The sequence below is a fragment of the Penicillium malachiteum genome (assembly GCF_028827825.1).
Source record: "Penicillium malachiteum strain IBT 17515 chromosome Unknown utg000004l:1.0-4883003.0:1.0-4884900.0, whole genome shotgun sequence".
NCBI lineage: Eukaryota > Fungi > Ascomycota > Eurotiomycetes > Eurotiales > Aspergillaceae > Penicillium > Penicillium malachiteum.
The window spans coordinates 1770967-1787915 of record NW_026643097.1 but is presented as its reverse complement, the minus strand read 5'-3'; the positions used below and the strand labels follow the sequence as shown (position 1 = coordinate 1787915).

Sequence of the window (16949 nt, the reverse complement as noted above, 5' to 3'; positions counted from 1 at the left end):
GTCAACGTCACTTACCTCTTTCACTCCTCTCGCCACTAAACATCTCAATCTTGTAGGGACAGTCCTGGTTTACATCTAACTAGTTGGGCACTAATATTCAAATAGATCTACTGTGTCACCATGACTGTGCGCTCAAAGATCTTTTTGCCTCTACGCGTACGCGTCGTCGCCCGATCTTTCTCAGTTTCCCGTCCCCGCTGGGAGGGCACACCTCTACCTGCTAGAAAGCCCGTTGGCGCTTTCCGTGGAGGGTGAGTCTTTATATTCATTCTAACATGAATAATTTGCCTTTATTACAAGCTTCTAGAATACATGTCTAACTATGCACAGTGTCTTTGGATTCTTGTCTGGCGCTGTCGTTGCTGGCGCGTCGGTTTATTACTACATCTTAACTGATTACCGGGTTGCTAATGAGATGTTAACTGATGATATCTCGGTATGTGGACATTCTATCAAGACTTATATCTTCTGGTTTCTTGTCATTTTGTCCCAACTAACCTCCCTTTGTTCTCCCTGGTACATCTGGGGAGATTCTCTTTGGCAAATATAGGCACTTCAATCGGCAACCATGAAGCTCCAGTCATACATTACTGAGTTGGAGACCAAGGTCAACAAGCTCCAGAAGAAGTGATGATTCGGTCACATCCTTATTTTCTACTTGTATTTTCATATCTTTCATGGTGTTAAAGGTGTCTTTTTTTTGCATCGGCTTGGAAACCAAATCAATCTTACAAACACATTTATATTTGAATGAAATATTATTTTGACTAAGTCCTTGAATGATAATTTATCTTCTAATGATGATAATAATAAAAAAGACCAGACTTATTGTGCAAATGCCTCGCAATCATTCTCATACCTCCAGTGCCCAACTCCAAATTTGATAGAGCTGACCTAATGCAAACAAACCAAACACCTTATCAGCCTGAATCAATTCATCCAACATTTCCCTTTCCATCTACTACCACTCCCTTCCTCACTCTCAAAAAGACTCTCTTAAGGAACTTCCAATATGTTCCGCGTTGAACTCATCTCAGATAAGGGCTCCGCCCCAACTCCAGGCTGGACATACGTCGCCGACCGATCCTTCAATCCAGCCAAAGCCGCCAATGCCCCAACACTAAGCCGCAAACGCGGTATCCGCGACGCCGGTAAAGGTGGCGATATGTCCTCTCGACGAGCGAACGCGATTATTCGTCATCTTGCCGAACTAGACCGTGAAAACCAGCGCGATGTCTCGATTCCAGTCCCCGTGAAACAAGCCAAGGAGGCCGGAGCTCGTGGCACGCGCGCAAAGACCACATCGAATGTACGACGAATCCTACAATCTCAGAAATCCTTCCGCAATCATCTCGACGACGAAGAAGCTGCGCTAAGTAATGCTGCTGCGAGTGGCGCTGGTTTGGGAGGTGGGAATTTGGCGTTAAAGGGGAATAAAGCTGTTGCGGCAGCTGCGAGACGGAGCTCAACACCTGTTACTATTGCTTCTAGCTCTGCGGCGAAGAAGAAGCGTGTCTCGACGGTTGGGAGTACGAGGTTATCGAATACGACTACCACTGCGGCGTCTCCTGCACCTACGACTACGACTATGGAGGTTGATGAGGAGGATTCGGAGCGCAAACATAAGTTGTTAAAGACGGAACATGATGATGATCCTCTGTTACGGTCTTATGCACCTACCATGCCTTCTGATCGCATTATTCAGCGTCTGCTTGCTGAGCCGCCGCTATCTTATAATGCGTCGCGTGCGGGCCCACCGAACTCGTCGCGCTTGCCGAGACATTTCTGTTGTATGTGTGGATATTGGGGGAAGATTCGGTGCAAGAATTGCCATGTGAGGACTTGTGGGCTGGATTGTTATCGGGTTCATGAGGATTCGAGGTGTGGGGCGTTCTTTTAGAATGTCCAGACGTTGGTCAAAACTGTATGTATACTATCAGAGGATTCGATTACCTCTTTTTAATGACTGTATGAACATTATGAAACTGTACAACTACTTCTATGTTGTTTTATTTTCTTTAATTTTTAAAATAATTTTTCTTTTTCAATTCTTGGAAATTAATGAGTCAAAAATGCATCGCTGTATACTTAATCAAAAACACGGTTTAACACTTCAAGTCGATGCCCATGCGGGATTCATCCTCGCGGATCTCAAACATGACTTGGATGCCAACAAAGAGCACGGCACAGCACGATATCATATATGCAATACCAGAGTATGAACCTGTCAGACCTGCAAGCAAATCCTTCAGACCATCTAATCCGAGCGCAAATCCAACCAGATTCGCAATCATCAACATAAGAACATTACCCACGGACCCGATGCCCGTAATAATCCGATATGCGGTAGGACGCGCACGCCAACGACGAGCTGGGAAGAGGATCCCACCAATGACCTCGGGAAGAACGAAGAGGGTGATGAGCCAACCCCACATAAGTAGACGGAGGTTGATATCATGCCATAATGCAACGAATGTAAAGACTAGAAGAACGTTGCGAATCTGCAGGAACTTGCTCATAAAGCCAGACTTAGGGGGCGATGCTGCTTTTGTGCCCGCTGGGCCCCTTGGACCGCCGGCGCTACCACCGAGTGGGATATAGATATAGCGGACAATCCAGCGGTTATATGACCGGTGCCAGCCACGCCAAAATCCGGAGACTGAGTAATTGTTGGACATGCAGCGTACCATGTTCTCTGGCGGGTCAATGCCATCAAGAAGAGACCAAAGACGGAAGAATCGCCAAGGAATGAGCAGTTTCAACCAAATGATGTGCAGATTGAAGAATGCAAGCATGCTAAGTTGTCCCGGTGTAAAGATGGACCAGTCTGGCGAAGCCTTGGAAATGGCTACCGCATATATGTAGTGGAGAATAAGCTCCATACATAGAACCGTGAAGAAGAAACGGATACCATAGAGGGTGGTGCGTGTGCGTGTCAGCGAGGGAGGTGTGTACCGTTGCTGTGATACATAATCATTGAAGGTCAAGATAGGACCAGCGAGGTATAGCGGTGAATAAAGCACGTAAGCAATATAGTTCCGCACGCCGAATGCAGCTGGCTCAGCAGGGATTTTGACCCGGTCTCTATCGGAGAGTGTCGAGGGGTCAAGCTGCTTCTTCTTGTGGAATTCGGTCAGTTCTACGTCCAGGCGAGAGATTGGAAGTCCGGTGCCGGACACCATAGGAGTACATACTTCGATTGGACTTGATGAGAGGTAGTCCACACTCCAGTAGTAGTCCATGTTGAAACTGATCAGCCGCAGTACGGTGACTTTGAATAGAACCTCCCATCGAGGCATGATGCCGCCGAAGTTATCCAGAGTTTGCGCCCATTGTACAAGGGAGGATACATTCTCTCCCGATGGACCGGATCCTGGGGACAGGAGAAGGGCAATTCGCTCAAGCGGATATCCTCCAGACAGCTCATTGGCGAAGAGAATAGCAATGTTGAAGGTCCATGTGACGGCAGGAACATAGGACTGGGGGAGGTATTTGCCAATGCGGTAATTTATGAGTAATATTAAGAGCACCTTGAGTGCGGAGATTCCATGTAGGGCCGTGATGAAAATGAGTCCGAAGGCGAAGTCAAATCGCATGCGCTGTTCTAGCTGTGCGTTTCCCGCCGCAACTATGGATTGGTTCGATGGTTTTGTTGCATTGCTTTTGCCACTTGCGAAATAGTTGTAGGCTCGACGTACCAGCGGGTGGGCAATCAGAAGCAAAAGGAGGTAGGGAACGTTATCACGAAAGCTGGCGTATTGCGCATCGGAATTGTCCTGGTATCATTCAGACAGGGTTAGTCGAGCTTCGACTCCAATGTCCAGAAACGAGAATGTAGAGAGGGGTACGAACGACTAGGCGACCAGGAATCCAACCAGGCTCAAGCAAATTGGAATAGGTAGGGTAAATAGGGTGGGTGTCTGTAAGATTTGAAGATCTTCGGTCAGCATGTGCTCAAACTGGGATGCTGATCTCTCGCCGGCTTGCTTGGACTCACCCTTTGAGGCATCAACCACGGTCTTGAACATCAATGGAACGAGCGTGATGAAGAATAGATAATAGACGAAGAATTCCGGCGTGCGCCAAAGCGGTGCAGGGGCATTCTGGGCAATAGCATTTGCGCGGGCATCTTTAGCGGCAGCAGGTCGCGTGTCGGCGGCCGCGTTGCCCGGAGTACTGGCGGTAGAGGTAAAACGAGTGTCGAGGGTGTCAAGCGAATAAATTCGCCGTAACCAAGAGAAAAGAGAAGGCATTTTATCGCAGTAGCATGGCGTAGTGTAGATGATGGTGGTAAGATGTGTTTACTCAGGGGGGCCGAGGTTGACCATTCAGCCAAAACCCAAGTCAACTTTGACGATCATTTCCCCACATACCCAATCAGCGCCCATCAATTATCACTTTATGCCTCTGTCAATGGTACGCGGATACCAAAAAGTCATGAGGATTTAATGACGAAATGGTGTATAATTATTTACCATGTGGATGAGTACATACAGGATTACCTACTAGGTAATTCTACCAGGTAGTTTTTTGATCATCTTTACATCGAATCCAGATCTTACAGATATCAGATAGCCACACTGACATATACCTCTCAGGCAAACCTTGAGATGGAAACCATTTGTCTCATAAGTGAGAAGCTTATTTCGAGGACTGGAGATATTGAATCTCTGCAAGACTTCAGAGCCTGGTGACTATTCATGAGCCCCGACTATGATGGATATCCCGCAACAACTTCTATGTCAGAAAACAAGAAGTATGATGCTAAACTTCGACGAGTGACTCAATGTGAAGAGTATTCCTTTAAAAAGGTCCAAATACTCGAAAAAGATGAAACCACACCGTTGGACATCCAAAATCTGCAAAAATTGGAACAAGAGTTGGATACTATGTCAAAAGTGTATTGGCTTTATGGATATAAATGGATCATGTTCAGGGACAAGTTGCATGCTCCTACTCTACGAGGCTTTATTGAGTGTCGATCAATTGAGTGTCGATCAAACCCAAAGTGGTACCTCAGCAATACCCTTCGCCAACGTTGTGCATTATTCGGGGGTTGCTGTGGCCGTGAATGCCAATGCTGTGAAAAACGAAGCTTACATATCAAGCCTGAACGAAGTTTAGCTATTGGCCGTTCTCTTGACTGTGGATGTTGTTCCGAAGCTCGAGGATACGACAACACATGGAAAGCAGAATATCATATGCTTCCCGATAAAACTATCGATGGTCGTACTGCTCACCCTACACATGTTCAGCTGGTGGCCTGGTCAGAAAGTGGAAATGGTGGCTATTTAAGAGAATTGCGTTGTTGGGCTTTATAATTCTATTATTAATTTCGCCATGCCTATGGTACTGGATGAAACGCATGAGGCAATGATCTCATTATCATCCAACATGATTAATCTGATCAAAGCCGAAGTTGAGGATATTAGCTTTCATCTAAGGCTAAGGGATATGGTCTCATCTTAATTAAAATAAATGATCAGCGATACTATGCACTGGCCGATTCAATAATTTCGAAATTGAAACCAAAGCCAAAGTATTTTCTAGTCCTATATACCCAGTCTGTATATGTACTACCTACTGACTTGTAGGAACATGATATTGTATAGATCTACAGTGGGGAACTTGAAGCTTGAGGTGTAAATGCGGATTATCTCAGCAAAACAACACTCAAATGACATCAAGAATGCTCTCCACAGCACTTCCGTACCTAATCCTCTTCAATCCAATCTCACCATGACATCTAAACGGGTACGTCCTGATAAGAAATCTATTCCTTTTATATCCTTTCCCGGGCCGGGTAATATCGTCACCCCAATTCAAGAATCATGACCTGATTGACACCATATAGGTAGCTTTCAAAGTCCACGGCACTGTACAAGGTGAGACTTCTATTCCCAGATGAATACCCTCTATCTACCTTATGCACCCATATTTATCTAGACACAACTCTTACTAACTTACCTCTAGGTGTCGGCTTCCGGTAAGACCCCAGTTGCCCAACGACATCGATGACATCATCTTACTGCATCTATCAAAACAATCCTTCTCACTCACATGCTCCAGTGATTTTACTCAGAAATGCGCGACGAGCTACGGCCTAATAGGCTGGGCCCGGAACACTACCTGTGGACGTGTACGTAGCTTCTCACATGCTACGCTTCTCCATTCAACGTTCTGACCGATGACTTGGTTTTATAGGTTGAAGGTGAAGTTCAGGGTGACGATGAGACAATCAAGAAGTTCATACAACAGATTGACAAAGGTCCTCGTATGGCTCATGTGGTGAAATTAGAGAAACGTGACATGGACCTACTTGAGGGCGAAGATCATTTCTCTGTACTGCGAACAGCAGAGTCCAGGTTTACTTCGAAGGCCTAGTTTTTTTATGGGTCTTTAACCGAGCATGTTATTATTTTCTCGGGAGATTATGGATGGTCATGAACTTTCTATCCCTTTTTTCTATTAGGCGCCATTATCAGCTCAGAAATTCAAGCAGGTGAAAAACGAAACAATAAAAACCCATATACTGCAGTGATCGTTCGGATCCAAGCCAATGCCGGTGTTTGATCTATATCTGCAAATATTCGCAACCATGCTTTTGCTTCCTGTGCATTGCTTATGCATATTTGCATATCCCCACTGGCAAGCTTCAGAACTTCTATACTAGTAATTCGGCCAGAATCGGAGACGGAAAGATCGCTGAGAAGAGCGGGCTCGTGATCAAACACAAAAAAAGAAAATCTCACTCATACTTCAAGTAGTCGCCGGTGAAAATTGCGGATCCCGAGTTTAGCGCCTTGCAGACGGGATTTTCTCGGGCTGGGTATATGGATGACTCAAAGTCGCCATGTATAGGAACAGAGTGAATTTGAGGCATATCCCGACTCTTCCCGAAGTCACCTGCCTGGGGCAAAAAACGATTATCATACTCAGGGATGCTGCAGCAGATATACTAGATCAATAATGGGGAGACTATTTTATTTAGTTTTTGTTCGACTGATTTAGTGTGAGGCTATTATTGTATGATATCGGGGTTTAGTGCATGTTCATGGATCTACTGCATAGGATGAAGTAAGTGGAGATTTCGTGTATAACGATCCGCATCTGGACCCAATAAATATAGTGTATTGTCAGCAATCCAAGGACAGCCCCGAATGTTCACGGGTACTGATCCATATTCCAAGATTACCCCTTTGTCTCATTTAGTAATAGAAGGTGAAAGCGGGATTTATTCGGGATTCGTTGAAAGTCGGAAAGAGCCATGGAGGTAATAGATATAAAAGTCAGATTGTTATGCTAATTCAGGTTGAGACCATTTTCACTATCAAGCATAATAACTTCTTGAATCTTCCCTCCAACTCAATATTTTCTCAAACACACCTCTTTCTACACAGAATTCGTCACCACATTATCGTCATGAGCTCAGTCTCAGTATTATCGACAACTACCCTCCGGGTAGCTGCACGCCCTCACACTTACATACCTCTCATTGCGAAAAGCTATTCGGGAGTGACTATCGCCAGACTCCATACTTCACATGGTATCAACTACCACGCGGTATCAGGTGTCTACACTCCCAAACATGGAATCTCATCCACCCCACATCATCAAATCAAGGAATTCTTCCCACCTCCTCAGGCTGAAGGCGTAAAGCAAGTAGAAACTGCATGGGCACATCCAGTGTAAGTCTTTTATAAACAAAGCTCCTGATGATCTTGAGACAGATTCTAATTAAATATACAGGTACACTGATGCTCAAATGAAAGATGTCGCCATTGCACATCGAAAAGCCACCGATTGGTCAGACTGGGTTGCTCTAGGAATGGTTCGTGTCTTTCGATATGGCATGGACTTGACAACTGGATACAAGCACCCTGCTCCGGGTGAACAGTTACCGGCTCGGTTCAAGATGACAGAGAAGAAATGGATGAGTCGGTTTGTCTTTCTGGAGACAGTGGCGGGTGTTCCTGGCATGGTTGGTGGTATGCTTCGTCATCTACGCAGTCTCCGTCGTATGAAGCGAGATAACGGCTGGTATGTACTAATCTATAACCCTTGACCGACTATAACAAATCAAAAATCAGGACACTGACCACCACAATAATAACAGGATTGAAACCCTCCTCGAGGAAGCATACAACGAGCGCATGCACCTCCTCACCTTCCTCAAACTAGCCGAACCCGGCTGGTTCATGCGACTGATGGTCCTCGGCGCCCAAGGCGTCTTCTTCAACGGTTTCTTCATCTCCTACCTCATTTCCCCGCGCATCTGCCATAGATTTGTCGGCTACCTGGAAGAAGAGGCTGTCATCACATACACCCGTGCAATTGAGGAGCTGGATGCGGGCAAGTTGCCAGAATGGAAGACGCTTGAAGCGCCCCAGATTGCAATTAACTACTGGAAGATGCCCGAGGGCCAGCGTACCATGCGGAATCTTCTTATGTACATCCGTGCTGATGAAGCTAAACATCGGGAGGTCAACCACACACTTGGAAACTTGATCCAGGCTAGCGATCCCAACCCTTACCAGAGTAAGTACCGGGATCCCAGCCGAGAGCATCCGAGTAAGGGGATTGAGCATCTGAAGGGAACTGGATGGGAACGAGCGGATATCTTCAAGTCTTGAGAAATCTTGACTCTTCAAAAAGTGTTGGTGTAAATAGTTTGTTTGCATAGCGTTTGCGGTCATAGAAGCATCCCCTCTCATTCATACACAGGTGAATCTCCAGCTTGATTGTTGATATTCATACATGTACGAGGTCATTATGAAAATTCTGACGGCCTATTTTGATATTTGGAATAAACTTGGAGTTTTACCAATTTGATGACTTGAAATTTCTTAATTTTCATGATTGTTCATTCTTCTCATTTTCTTACCTTGACTATGCAAGTTCATTACGATGCCGGATCCACCCGTGGACCCACATTCATGATCTCCGTTCCAACTGAGCCTATCAGCGCCACTCCAATCAGAATTTTTTATATCCAAAAAAAAAAATTAAAAAAAAATTGGGACCAAAAAAAGAATTCTCAGGTTTTTGTTTTTAGGAATAGCCGAACGGGGGGGTCGAACCCCCCAACCTTGAGATTAAGAGTCTCACGCTCTACCGATTGAGCTAGCCCGGCAGGGCTGGTTGGAAGAGGTTCAAATTATGGCACTATGAAGCCCAATATTTGGCCCGATATCAAAAATGTTTCGTCTGATCCAGCCCGGACTGTTCTCTCTCCATTGCCAGGTGACCTGTGCAGTCAGACTGTTAGGAAAACTTGAATAAGCATCAATTTTGAAAATTGCATATTCAGTGCTCTATTGTCACTGAACTCATTTCCAAGGTTGCACTCCAGCCTGAGGCTCCGAATCACTATGGATACTCCGAGTCCGGCCATGGATATATATACCTAGGTACCTCCACTGGCAGTGTTGGCTTGGGATACTAGGCTCCACGATTCTCAGGCTGTACATACTTGATCGATTCAAGTTCCAAAATTCCACTCATGTGTCTACTAGTAGTACTAGCCATGAACAGGTGCATGTGGATGAGCTCTCAGCTGAGCCATGATTCAATGATTGAAACCTTCAAACATTCGAACATTGGAATGTTCAAGCACAAGTTCTGATTGAAGGTGGAGCCCGGGAAGGAACCATTGTCAATAGACCAGCTCGATATTTCAATCTGGGCCGGGCGCACATACATATATTCTCAAGTGTTCCCGAGTATCCAAGTCCGAGTCTCAAATGTTGGAATTTTTCATGGATATGTGTATACATGTGTATAATTTGGACCCCAGATGATCCTTGGAAGGGGAATGGAAGCTCCGAAGAACGGGGATTAGACGCTAATAAACGGTGATCAAGCCTCTTTATAGCGAGCGTATGCAAATGGCGTGGCCCAAGTCGCCGAAAGCTTATTAAATTTCCCATATAGATCAGACAATATTGCCCCTTTTATCTTAATTACTACCAGTAACCTTCTACTTGTGAATATCATAAGTTTCTAGAATCTTTCCCTATATCATATAGATATCCAAGGTTATAATGTGGCTGAACCAAAGATTAAAACGTGCGCGGACCGTTCAACGGGTTTTCTTGGGACGCGGGACCCCTTTAACATTTGAACGCGGGGCCATAAACATAAAGATCTTACGTTTGTATAAAATCAGGTACTCAAAGAATACTATATTCCTAGGTTATATATATTTCAAAATCTTATTTATATTATCATTCATCCATCTTCCCTTCTTCCCATCCCCAATTAATCCCCTGGGGTAGCCCTCGAGTTGCCCCCTTAGCGTTGTTGTACTAGGAGAGCCACACCCCTTTTAGCCCGAAGAAGATTCTCGGCCGTCGATCGGTCACGTCTCATTAAACCTCCATTACAGTCCCTCATCTGGGTTCCAGTCTGGGTCGATCACTTAATTTTATATACAGAAAGTCATTCCCGTTGAATTGACACTGTGGCATACCATTATCTGTCCATTCAGTGGCTATCAACCGATCCCTCGACGCGATCCTGCCATATTGTGGACAAGTAGTGCGACACCAGTCTCAGAACTCCCCTCAAATCCACAAACAAAATGGACGAGCCACAATCCAGAGCATCAGAGGTCATTTCCCTGCCAGAACGTTCCTCGTCGCCTTCACCATCTATTCCTGCTACACCTGCCATTTCTTCATATTCCTCCCCAGACCGCACCTTCTCCTCCGTCTCCTCCCGCTCCGCTTCTTCTTCGACCTCCGCCGACGCTCGCTCCACCGTCTCAACGTCCTCTAGACGCCATGGATACGTCCGGGCATTTGGCGGCGAGTTCGCTGAATCGGCTCGACACCGAGACAGTGTCATGAGTCTGGGCAGCATCGCCCATTTACAATACTACTTTGCTCGTACGGGTTTACTAGACGGGAAGACGGGCCGAGGCAAGGAGTTCAAAAAAAAGAATGGCGAGAATGTGCCACGGGTGTTAATCACCCCGAACGCAGCAAATATAGATGATCAAGATTTTGTGGCCAGCCCCTCAGAAATCACAGAGTCACCAGAGTATGATCTCAACTTGGAGGATGAGGATGGGGAGGTTATGCTGCCTCCTACCGTCAGTACTTACAGCATTAAGACACACCATATCCCGCCACCCCCAGATCTGATCTCCCTGCGTCGCGATCTGCAGGTTGCCCTGGAGAAAGCAGACAGTAATATCGAGGCGGTTGAAAATGGCATAGAGCCACCACCCCGCGAACCAATACGAACTAGTCTCTCACCAGGAGATATACCCGAGACTATGGATGATAATTCCGCGCGAGAACCTCCGATACCATCTAATAAGGAGGAAGCGCAAGGAATGTCCATCCTGGATGATGTGACGTTGGCCATTCGCGCCGCCAAAATATACTATACCGCGCACCCGCATCCAGAACGTCTCGCGTCAATTAAAAGTGATAGCGAAATCCGCAAGGATCTTTTCCACGTTCTAGATGCGTTAAAACGCTGGGCAGCGCGACATTTTGCCTGTGGACTCCGGCCTGAAGAACGCGACGTGATTCAGGGGTGGATTGCGGGAGTTCGAACAATGCTCGTGAGAGAAAAGGCGCTGGAAGATCTGGAAGCTCAGGAGCGAGAAAACTGGGACTGGGCTCGTGGGGATTGGAAGGGACGAGAACGGGCCCGCGAGGAATCTTTTCTCCGAAGTTTGATGCCTGGTGGTCATACCTTACCAGAATGGACTCCGATTGCAGATGATGCTACGGTTGAGACTCTGCCGACTGAATTTCTGGAACATTTCAGGGACGGCCGCATCTTAGTCCAGTTACACAATATTGCGGTCAAGAAGTCGAAGCGACCCTTTGGTGAAATTAAGGCCTTTCATGAAGATATCGCGAAACCTTACCGACAAGCAGACAATCTCCGGTTCTGGATTAAGGCTGCGGAATTGCGATGGGAGCTTCGGTTTAAGGTGGATGTAATGGGTGTCGTTCAAGGGACTAGTGAAGCAGCTTGGATACAATTTGATACCGCACTACTGGCTTGGTGCAAGACTGTCCGAGAGGAGCTTGTTCGGGACTGGCAGGCAGCCAACCCGGGACGACCTCCCAGTGCAGGACTGATTTAAATATGGATTGGAGCGATGGCTGACGTTGATATGCATCTCGGCTTCTATTTTTGGTTTCTTTGTGGTTTCTGATTTATGTTTTCTTTTTTCTTTTTTCTTTTATACATCTTCATGGGCCCCTTTGGCTAGATACCCCTGAATTGCCGTTGCCCTTATCCGCATGTGGTGTTGGTCTCCTGTTTTATTCTCCGCCTGGTTCGGTTTGGAATCTTGGAATCGGAATCAGTTGCATTTGTTTTGAAAGGGAAATTGTTTTGGACATATTGCATAAAGCAAACCTAATGGGGATCTTGGTCTTTGTTTTAGTCCATGACTCGGGTATACTCCATATATTGACTTGAATTTAAAGTCATTCAACTTGACTTTGATTCCTCATCGAGCGTTCTGCGTCTGCCAGTGTATACATAGAGTATACCTAGGTATAGTATAGAGGGTGTAGTACATGTAGTACCTAATGCATGTGGCGGGGAAACCTCACATTTATGCACAGCTTACTCCATACAGCCTCTCATTTTTGGGTAGCTGCACATACATTGAGTACATGTATCTTAGTTATCAGACTCCATGAAATAGAGATGGCCCAGACTCGCGAAATGACTCAAACTATTCTATTGTCTTAAACCTTACTCCATACAAGGTGAAATGTAGAAGTAAGTCAACTCTGTACTCTATACTGGTTCCAGATGAGTGGGCAGATCACTCATGCTGTAGTATGATGAAATACTACAAACGGGATTTGGAATGACTCGTAGACGCTAGGAGTGAACACATGGAAAAACCCCTTGAAATGAGACTGGAGTAACTAAATTTTAGTGTTATTGAAATTGAAATTAAAGTAGACATCTAGTTAGGTACCTAGCTATACTAATATAAAGTGATGAACACCTATACTAATACCCGATACTAATCACTACCTAGGCAATATTAATAGTAATATGAAACCTTTTTATTTATCTTAGAATCATGTATTTGATATCAATTCATCAGAATACTCCCTTTTATGCAACAAACGCCCAAATGATTTCATCTGATCGTCGGGTGCCGATCCCTTTAACATACCGGTGTACTTGTGTTAGCACCCACTTTACTATGGGGAATTAAGTGACCCGTTTTCTTTCTGCAACGATAACTGGCCACTTCATCCCTCGTTTTCTTGTCTCAAAAGTCATTGCGGCCCAATTTATATTCAATTTTGTCTGCTCTTTTAGACCTCAATCTCTTTCTATGGTCATGTAGTTTCAATTTGTGTCCATTCCCTCCCCCAATTTTGATCCACTCCAAAGGGGGTACCCCCTCTGATACCTAACCAGAACGAAACATTCCTTGCCCATCCCTACCTGAATTTGAATCGCGCCGCTTTTACTTTTCGGGCCTCCGTTCTTTGATCCTTGTCTAATCTTTCAAATTTGCCCCGGGCCTTGTAATCCATGCATGCCACGGTCGACGATCCCCCCTCTGCGACTGACCTCGCAACACATGTCGTGTCCGTTCAGTCCGCCTCTCCTCCCCCCGCCGACTCCCCAAATGAACACGGCCCCCTCCGCCGTTTGAAATCCAAGTCCTCCTTGTGGAGTATAGGGAGTAGCAACCCTGACGAGGAACCCATACCCGAGCCTTCTAGTGCGGAGAAGAACGCTGGCAAGCAGTCTATCTTCCGTCGCTTATCTCCCGCCCTTGCGGCTAGGGTGAAGCTGCTCGACGGGGGTAGCAAGGTGACCAGTGCTCCACGGAACCCAGGCGCAGTCGGTCGGATCCCAGAGGAACAACTGAAGGAACTGGACAGTCAGCACAAAGACCTTTCGATCAAGGTGGAGAGGAGAGGTCAGGCGTGGAACGGAGTGGCTTTGACATCACCGGCGTCAACAACATCCCCGGAGCTCCTAAAACGAAGCGCGTCCAACAACCTCGAATTACCATCCCAGAATCTGCTCCAGGAGTTTGAAAAAGCGCTAGAAGAAGGGTCAGATAATACCGACGCGGTCGTCGACGGTCCAGAACCGCCTGTTCTGGCGGATGCCCCCTCGGTAACTGCCCCAGATACAGAGACAAATATCTCATCGACATCCATGTCTGTGGTGGAACCGGCGCCGGCGCAGCTGCGCGCTGATCCCGATCCATCTCCCCCAGTGCCCGCGCAAGACGACCAGGATACTCGAACCGACTTTGAGAAATATGTCGACGATACCAAGCGCAGCGAGGAGCAGGCCGAATCAGCTCCAGAACCTCCACCAAAAGATGAAGAACCTCCTTCGTCCCCTACATACTCCCTCTCTTCTTCCTCAAATCCACAATCATACTTCAACCCCCGAGGCTTACAGCGCGCTGAATCCATATACTCCTTTTCTCGTGCCTCTTTCAGCAACCAGCTCTCTCAGCTCACTTCGATTCCTCTACCACAACCTGGCGCTCTAGAGACCAGTATTCGAAACATTGCTACAGCGCTGGCCGCGGTACGTGCGTTGAATGGTGCGGCCGAACAGATTCATATATGGATCCGTAAGGCATCCGATGTGCTTAGCGGCTTAGATTCGGAGGATGACGTGGAGTGGGCAGCAGCAGGTGGTCGCGAGGGACTAGACGGAGTGGATAAAGCGATTACACGATTCGAATCCCTGGTGAATGTATATGTGAAGGCTATCGAGAATGTACAGCTTCGAGACGATATCGCGAACGTCGATTCCGAGAGTCTGAAAACCATCGTGAGGCAGATGGAAAGCATCTTACATAACTGGGCTCAGATCAAGATAAAGCTAAGGGGTGTAAAGGAGCAGGTGGAATTGGCTATGGAGTGGGAAGAGCTCTGGTCCAATGTTCTGGGTGATGTGGGCATGGAGATTGATAATCTCAGCGGAATGATCTTTGAGATGGAAGAGAAGCGACACCAGTCTCTTTTGGATAATGGAGAGTCCACCACTGGACTTGATATCAACGAGCTTGAAACTATTGTCGAGGAATCACCTATCAAAGGTCGCTCGCCTGCAAACCGTCACTTGAGCCTTGGGCCTATGTTAGCCGCAGCTTCTGGTACCCCTGTTATCAAAACCCCGCAGGATGATTCCAGTTATTCCAATCTGATGGCCCTGTTCGCGCGGATGCAACCTCTCCGAGCATCGTTGGATTTCTTGCCCATGAGACTTTCCATGTTCCAGTCCCGTGCTGAAGGTGTCTTCCCTAGCGCATGTGAAGAAGTCGATGATCGACGCAGTCGCTTGGAGAAAAGCTATAAAGTGCTCGAGCAGGATGCTGAGGCTTTGCGAAAGGAGTTGGGCGAGGACAAGTGGATTATTGTTTTCCGAAATGCTGGCAGCCAAGCACAGAAGATGTTTGACTCGGTTGAGCGTAGCATTGCCAAGCTGCAGGAAGGCTTGGAGACGAATGCTCAGGTTAACAATCCTGCTAATTTGACCAAGCGGATTGAGAACTACGAGGCGAAGAAGATTCACTATGTACCTGCTATCGAGCGTGTGATCTCCATCATTCAGAAGGGAGTAAACGATCGCCTCACAGTGAATGGTGAGGTTCTTCGGCTATTGTCTGATATGACCTCGCGGACGGATGCCCTGAAGGCCAGCTTAAGAGTAATGGATTCATCTCTTGAAGATGTCCAGATATTCAAGGGCCAGCAACTACGGGATTCCATTTCCAGTATCATTACCATGGACAGTCCGGCCACGGGTAGTGCTATTGATACACCTGGAAGTTCACCTGCATCTTCGGTTATTATGAGTGGTAGCGGATACAAACCTGCCTCAACGCCCCTGGGTGGCTCCAGCCGTCGCGAAAGCTCTGTCAGTAGCGTCGCGGCTCGTTCATCATCCAAGGTCCGCCGATTTTCAGGTGTGCCACAGCCTACCACGGGCATGACAGGTCGTAAATCGTCTCTCCCCAAGCCGTCAGGACTTACATCCCCGACCCATGGAAAGCCGAGCTTCGCCGTCACACCCACCCCTGCTGGCCGTAGAATGTCTCGCGTGCCACAGCCATCGCCTATTCCCAACCGTCCTCGATGGAATACCAGTACCAATACGAATGACCTGGATGTTGGTCACCCTTACAGGCCCCTGGGTGCTACAACCCCCAATGGATACCGCAGGACGTCCGCCCCAACGCGAACAACACCTCGACCTGCCTCAACTGTTCCATTCCGACGAGACATGTCTGGCTCGCCGGCACCAAGTAGCGGCCGGTCAGTCAGTCGTCTATCAACTCGATTCGCATCCTCATCTCGGAGTCCCGTCCGCAATGCTTCCTCTCCCACACCTGAACGCCCTTCATTACTCGACCCACCGCCATACAGCCGTCTTCGCAGAGCGTCCCCTATGATGTCCAGTGCCGCTACAGCGGGCATGAACAATGCCCCTCGCAGTCGACAGAGTTTTGCGGGTATGGGAACAACATTCAGTCGTAGTGTCTCACATGCGCTAGACATGGATGCGAGCCCTACTAAACCCACACGCCCTGGTACATCGCTGGGTCATTCTGGCAACAGTCGACGAACCAGTCTCCTTCCTTTACCGAAGCGGACTGCTGATCAGATAGCTGCACAGAAAAAGGCAGATAACCGTCCTCCATGGCGAGCGTGATATCCTCTCATCTTCTTCCATATTCCCCCTGCCATCATATCATCTGTTATCGCTTCCTCGCTCTATCCTATCTACCTTTCATCTCACCCACATCTCATACCAATTTCTCCTCTACCTGCTTATCTCTTTTCCTCTTCCTCTTCCTCCTCCTTCTATCAATCCTGTTCTTTATCTGTTTCTCTACTGCATTGCGCTGGGCTCGTTTGGACTGTTATCGAAGTCTAATTGAGCACAAAGTGCCAAATGATATTGAGGCT

The 16949-nt window shown here is 47.1% G+C and overlaps 7 protein-coding genes across 7 annotated transcripts; 6 read left to right on the top strand and 1 right to left on the bottom strand.

Moving 5' to 3' along the window:
* Window positions 1-120: 120 nt before the first annotated feature.
* On the top strand, window positions 121-631 carry N7483_008815 (uncharacterized protein; the record flags this gene model as incomplete). Its single annotated transcript, XM_057092242.1, has 3 exons — window positions 121-251; window positions 331-436; window positions 551-631. 3 exons carry the CDS (start codon window positions 121-123, stop codon window positions 629-631), a joined length of 318 nt encoding a protein of 105 aa, XP_056943416.1.
* Window positions 632-1012: 381 nt separating this feature from the next.
* On the top strand, window positions 1013-1900 carry N7483_008814 (putative HIT finger domain protein; the record flags this gene model as incomplete). The annotated part of the gene is made up of 1 exon (XM_057092241.1): window positions 1013-1900. The coding sequence occupies one exon, from the start codon at window positions 1013-1015 to the stop codon at window positions 1898-1900; it is 888 nt and encodes a 295-aa protein (XP_056943415.1).
* A 205-nt stretch (window positions 1901-2105) lies between these two features.
* Window positions 2106-4253, bottom strand: N7483_008813 (putative glycerol:H+ symporter (Gup1); the record flags this gene model as incomplete). Its single annotated transcript, XM_057092240.1, has 3 exons — window positions 2106-3776; window positions 3853-3920; window positions 3998-4253. The coding sequence occupies 3 exons, from the start codon at window positions 4251-4253 to the stop codon at window positions 2106-2108; spliced, it is 1995 nt and encodes a 664-aa protein (XP_056943414.1).
* Window positions 4254-5739: 1486 nt separating this feature from the next.
* On the top strand, window positions 5740-6384 carry N7483_008812 (acylphosphatase; the record flags this gene model as incomplete). The annotated part of the gene is made up of 5 exons (XM_057092239.1): window positions 5740-5754; window positions 5855-5885; window positions 5974-5986; window positions 6070-6139; window positions 6205-6384. The coding sequence occupies 5 exons, from the start codon at window positions 5740-5742 to the stop codon at window positions 6382-6384; spliced, it is 309 nt and encodes a 102-aa protein (XP_056943413.1).
* A 1038-nt stretch (window positions 6385-7422) lies between these two features.
* On the top strand, window positions 7423-8633 carry N7483_008811 (alternative oxidase; the record flags this gene model as incomplete). Its single annotated transcript, XM_057092238.1, has 3 exons — window positions 7423-7688; window positions 7750-8040; window positions 8117-8633. The coding sequence occupies 3 exons, from the start codon at window positions 7423-7425 to the stop codon at window positions 8631-8633; spliced, it is 1074 nt and encodes a 357-aa protein (XP_056943412.1).
* Window positions 8634-10582: 1949 nt separating this feature from the next.
* On the top strand, window positions 10583-12109 carry N7483_008810 (uncharacterized protein; the record flags this gene model as incomplete). The annotated part of the gene is made up of 1 exon (XM_057092237.1): window positions 10583-12109. The coding sequence occupies one exon, from the start codon at window positions 10583-10585 to the stop codon at window positions 12107-12109; it is 1527 nt and encodes a 508-aa protein (XP_056943411.1).
* Window positions 12110-13536: 1427 nt separating this feature from the next.
* N7483_008809 (KAR9 family protein) lies at window positions 13537-16692 on the top strand (the record flags this gene model as incomplete). Its single annotated transcript, XM_057092236.1, has 1 exon — window positions 13537-16692. One exon carries the CDS (start codon window positions 13537-13539, stop codon window positions 16690-16692), a length of 3156 nt encoding a protein of 1051 aa, XP_056943410.1.
* Window positions 16693-16949: the final 257 nt, after the last annotated feature.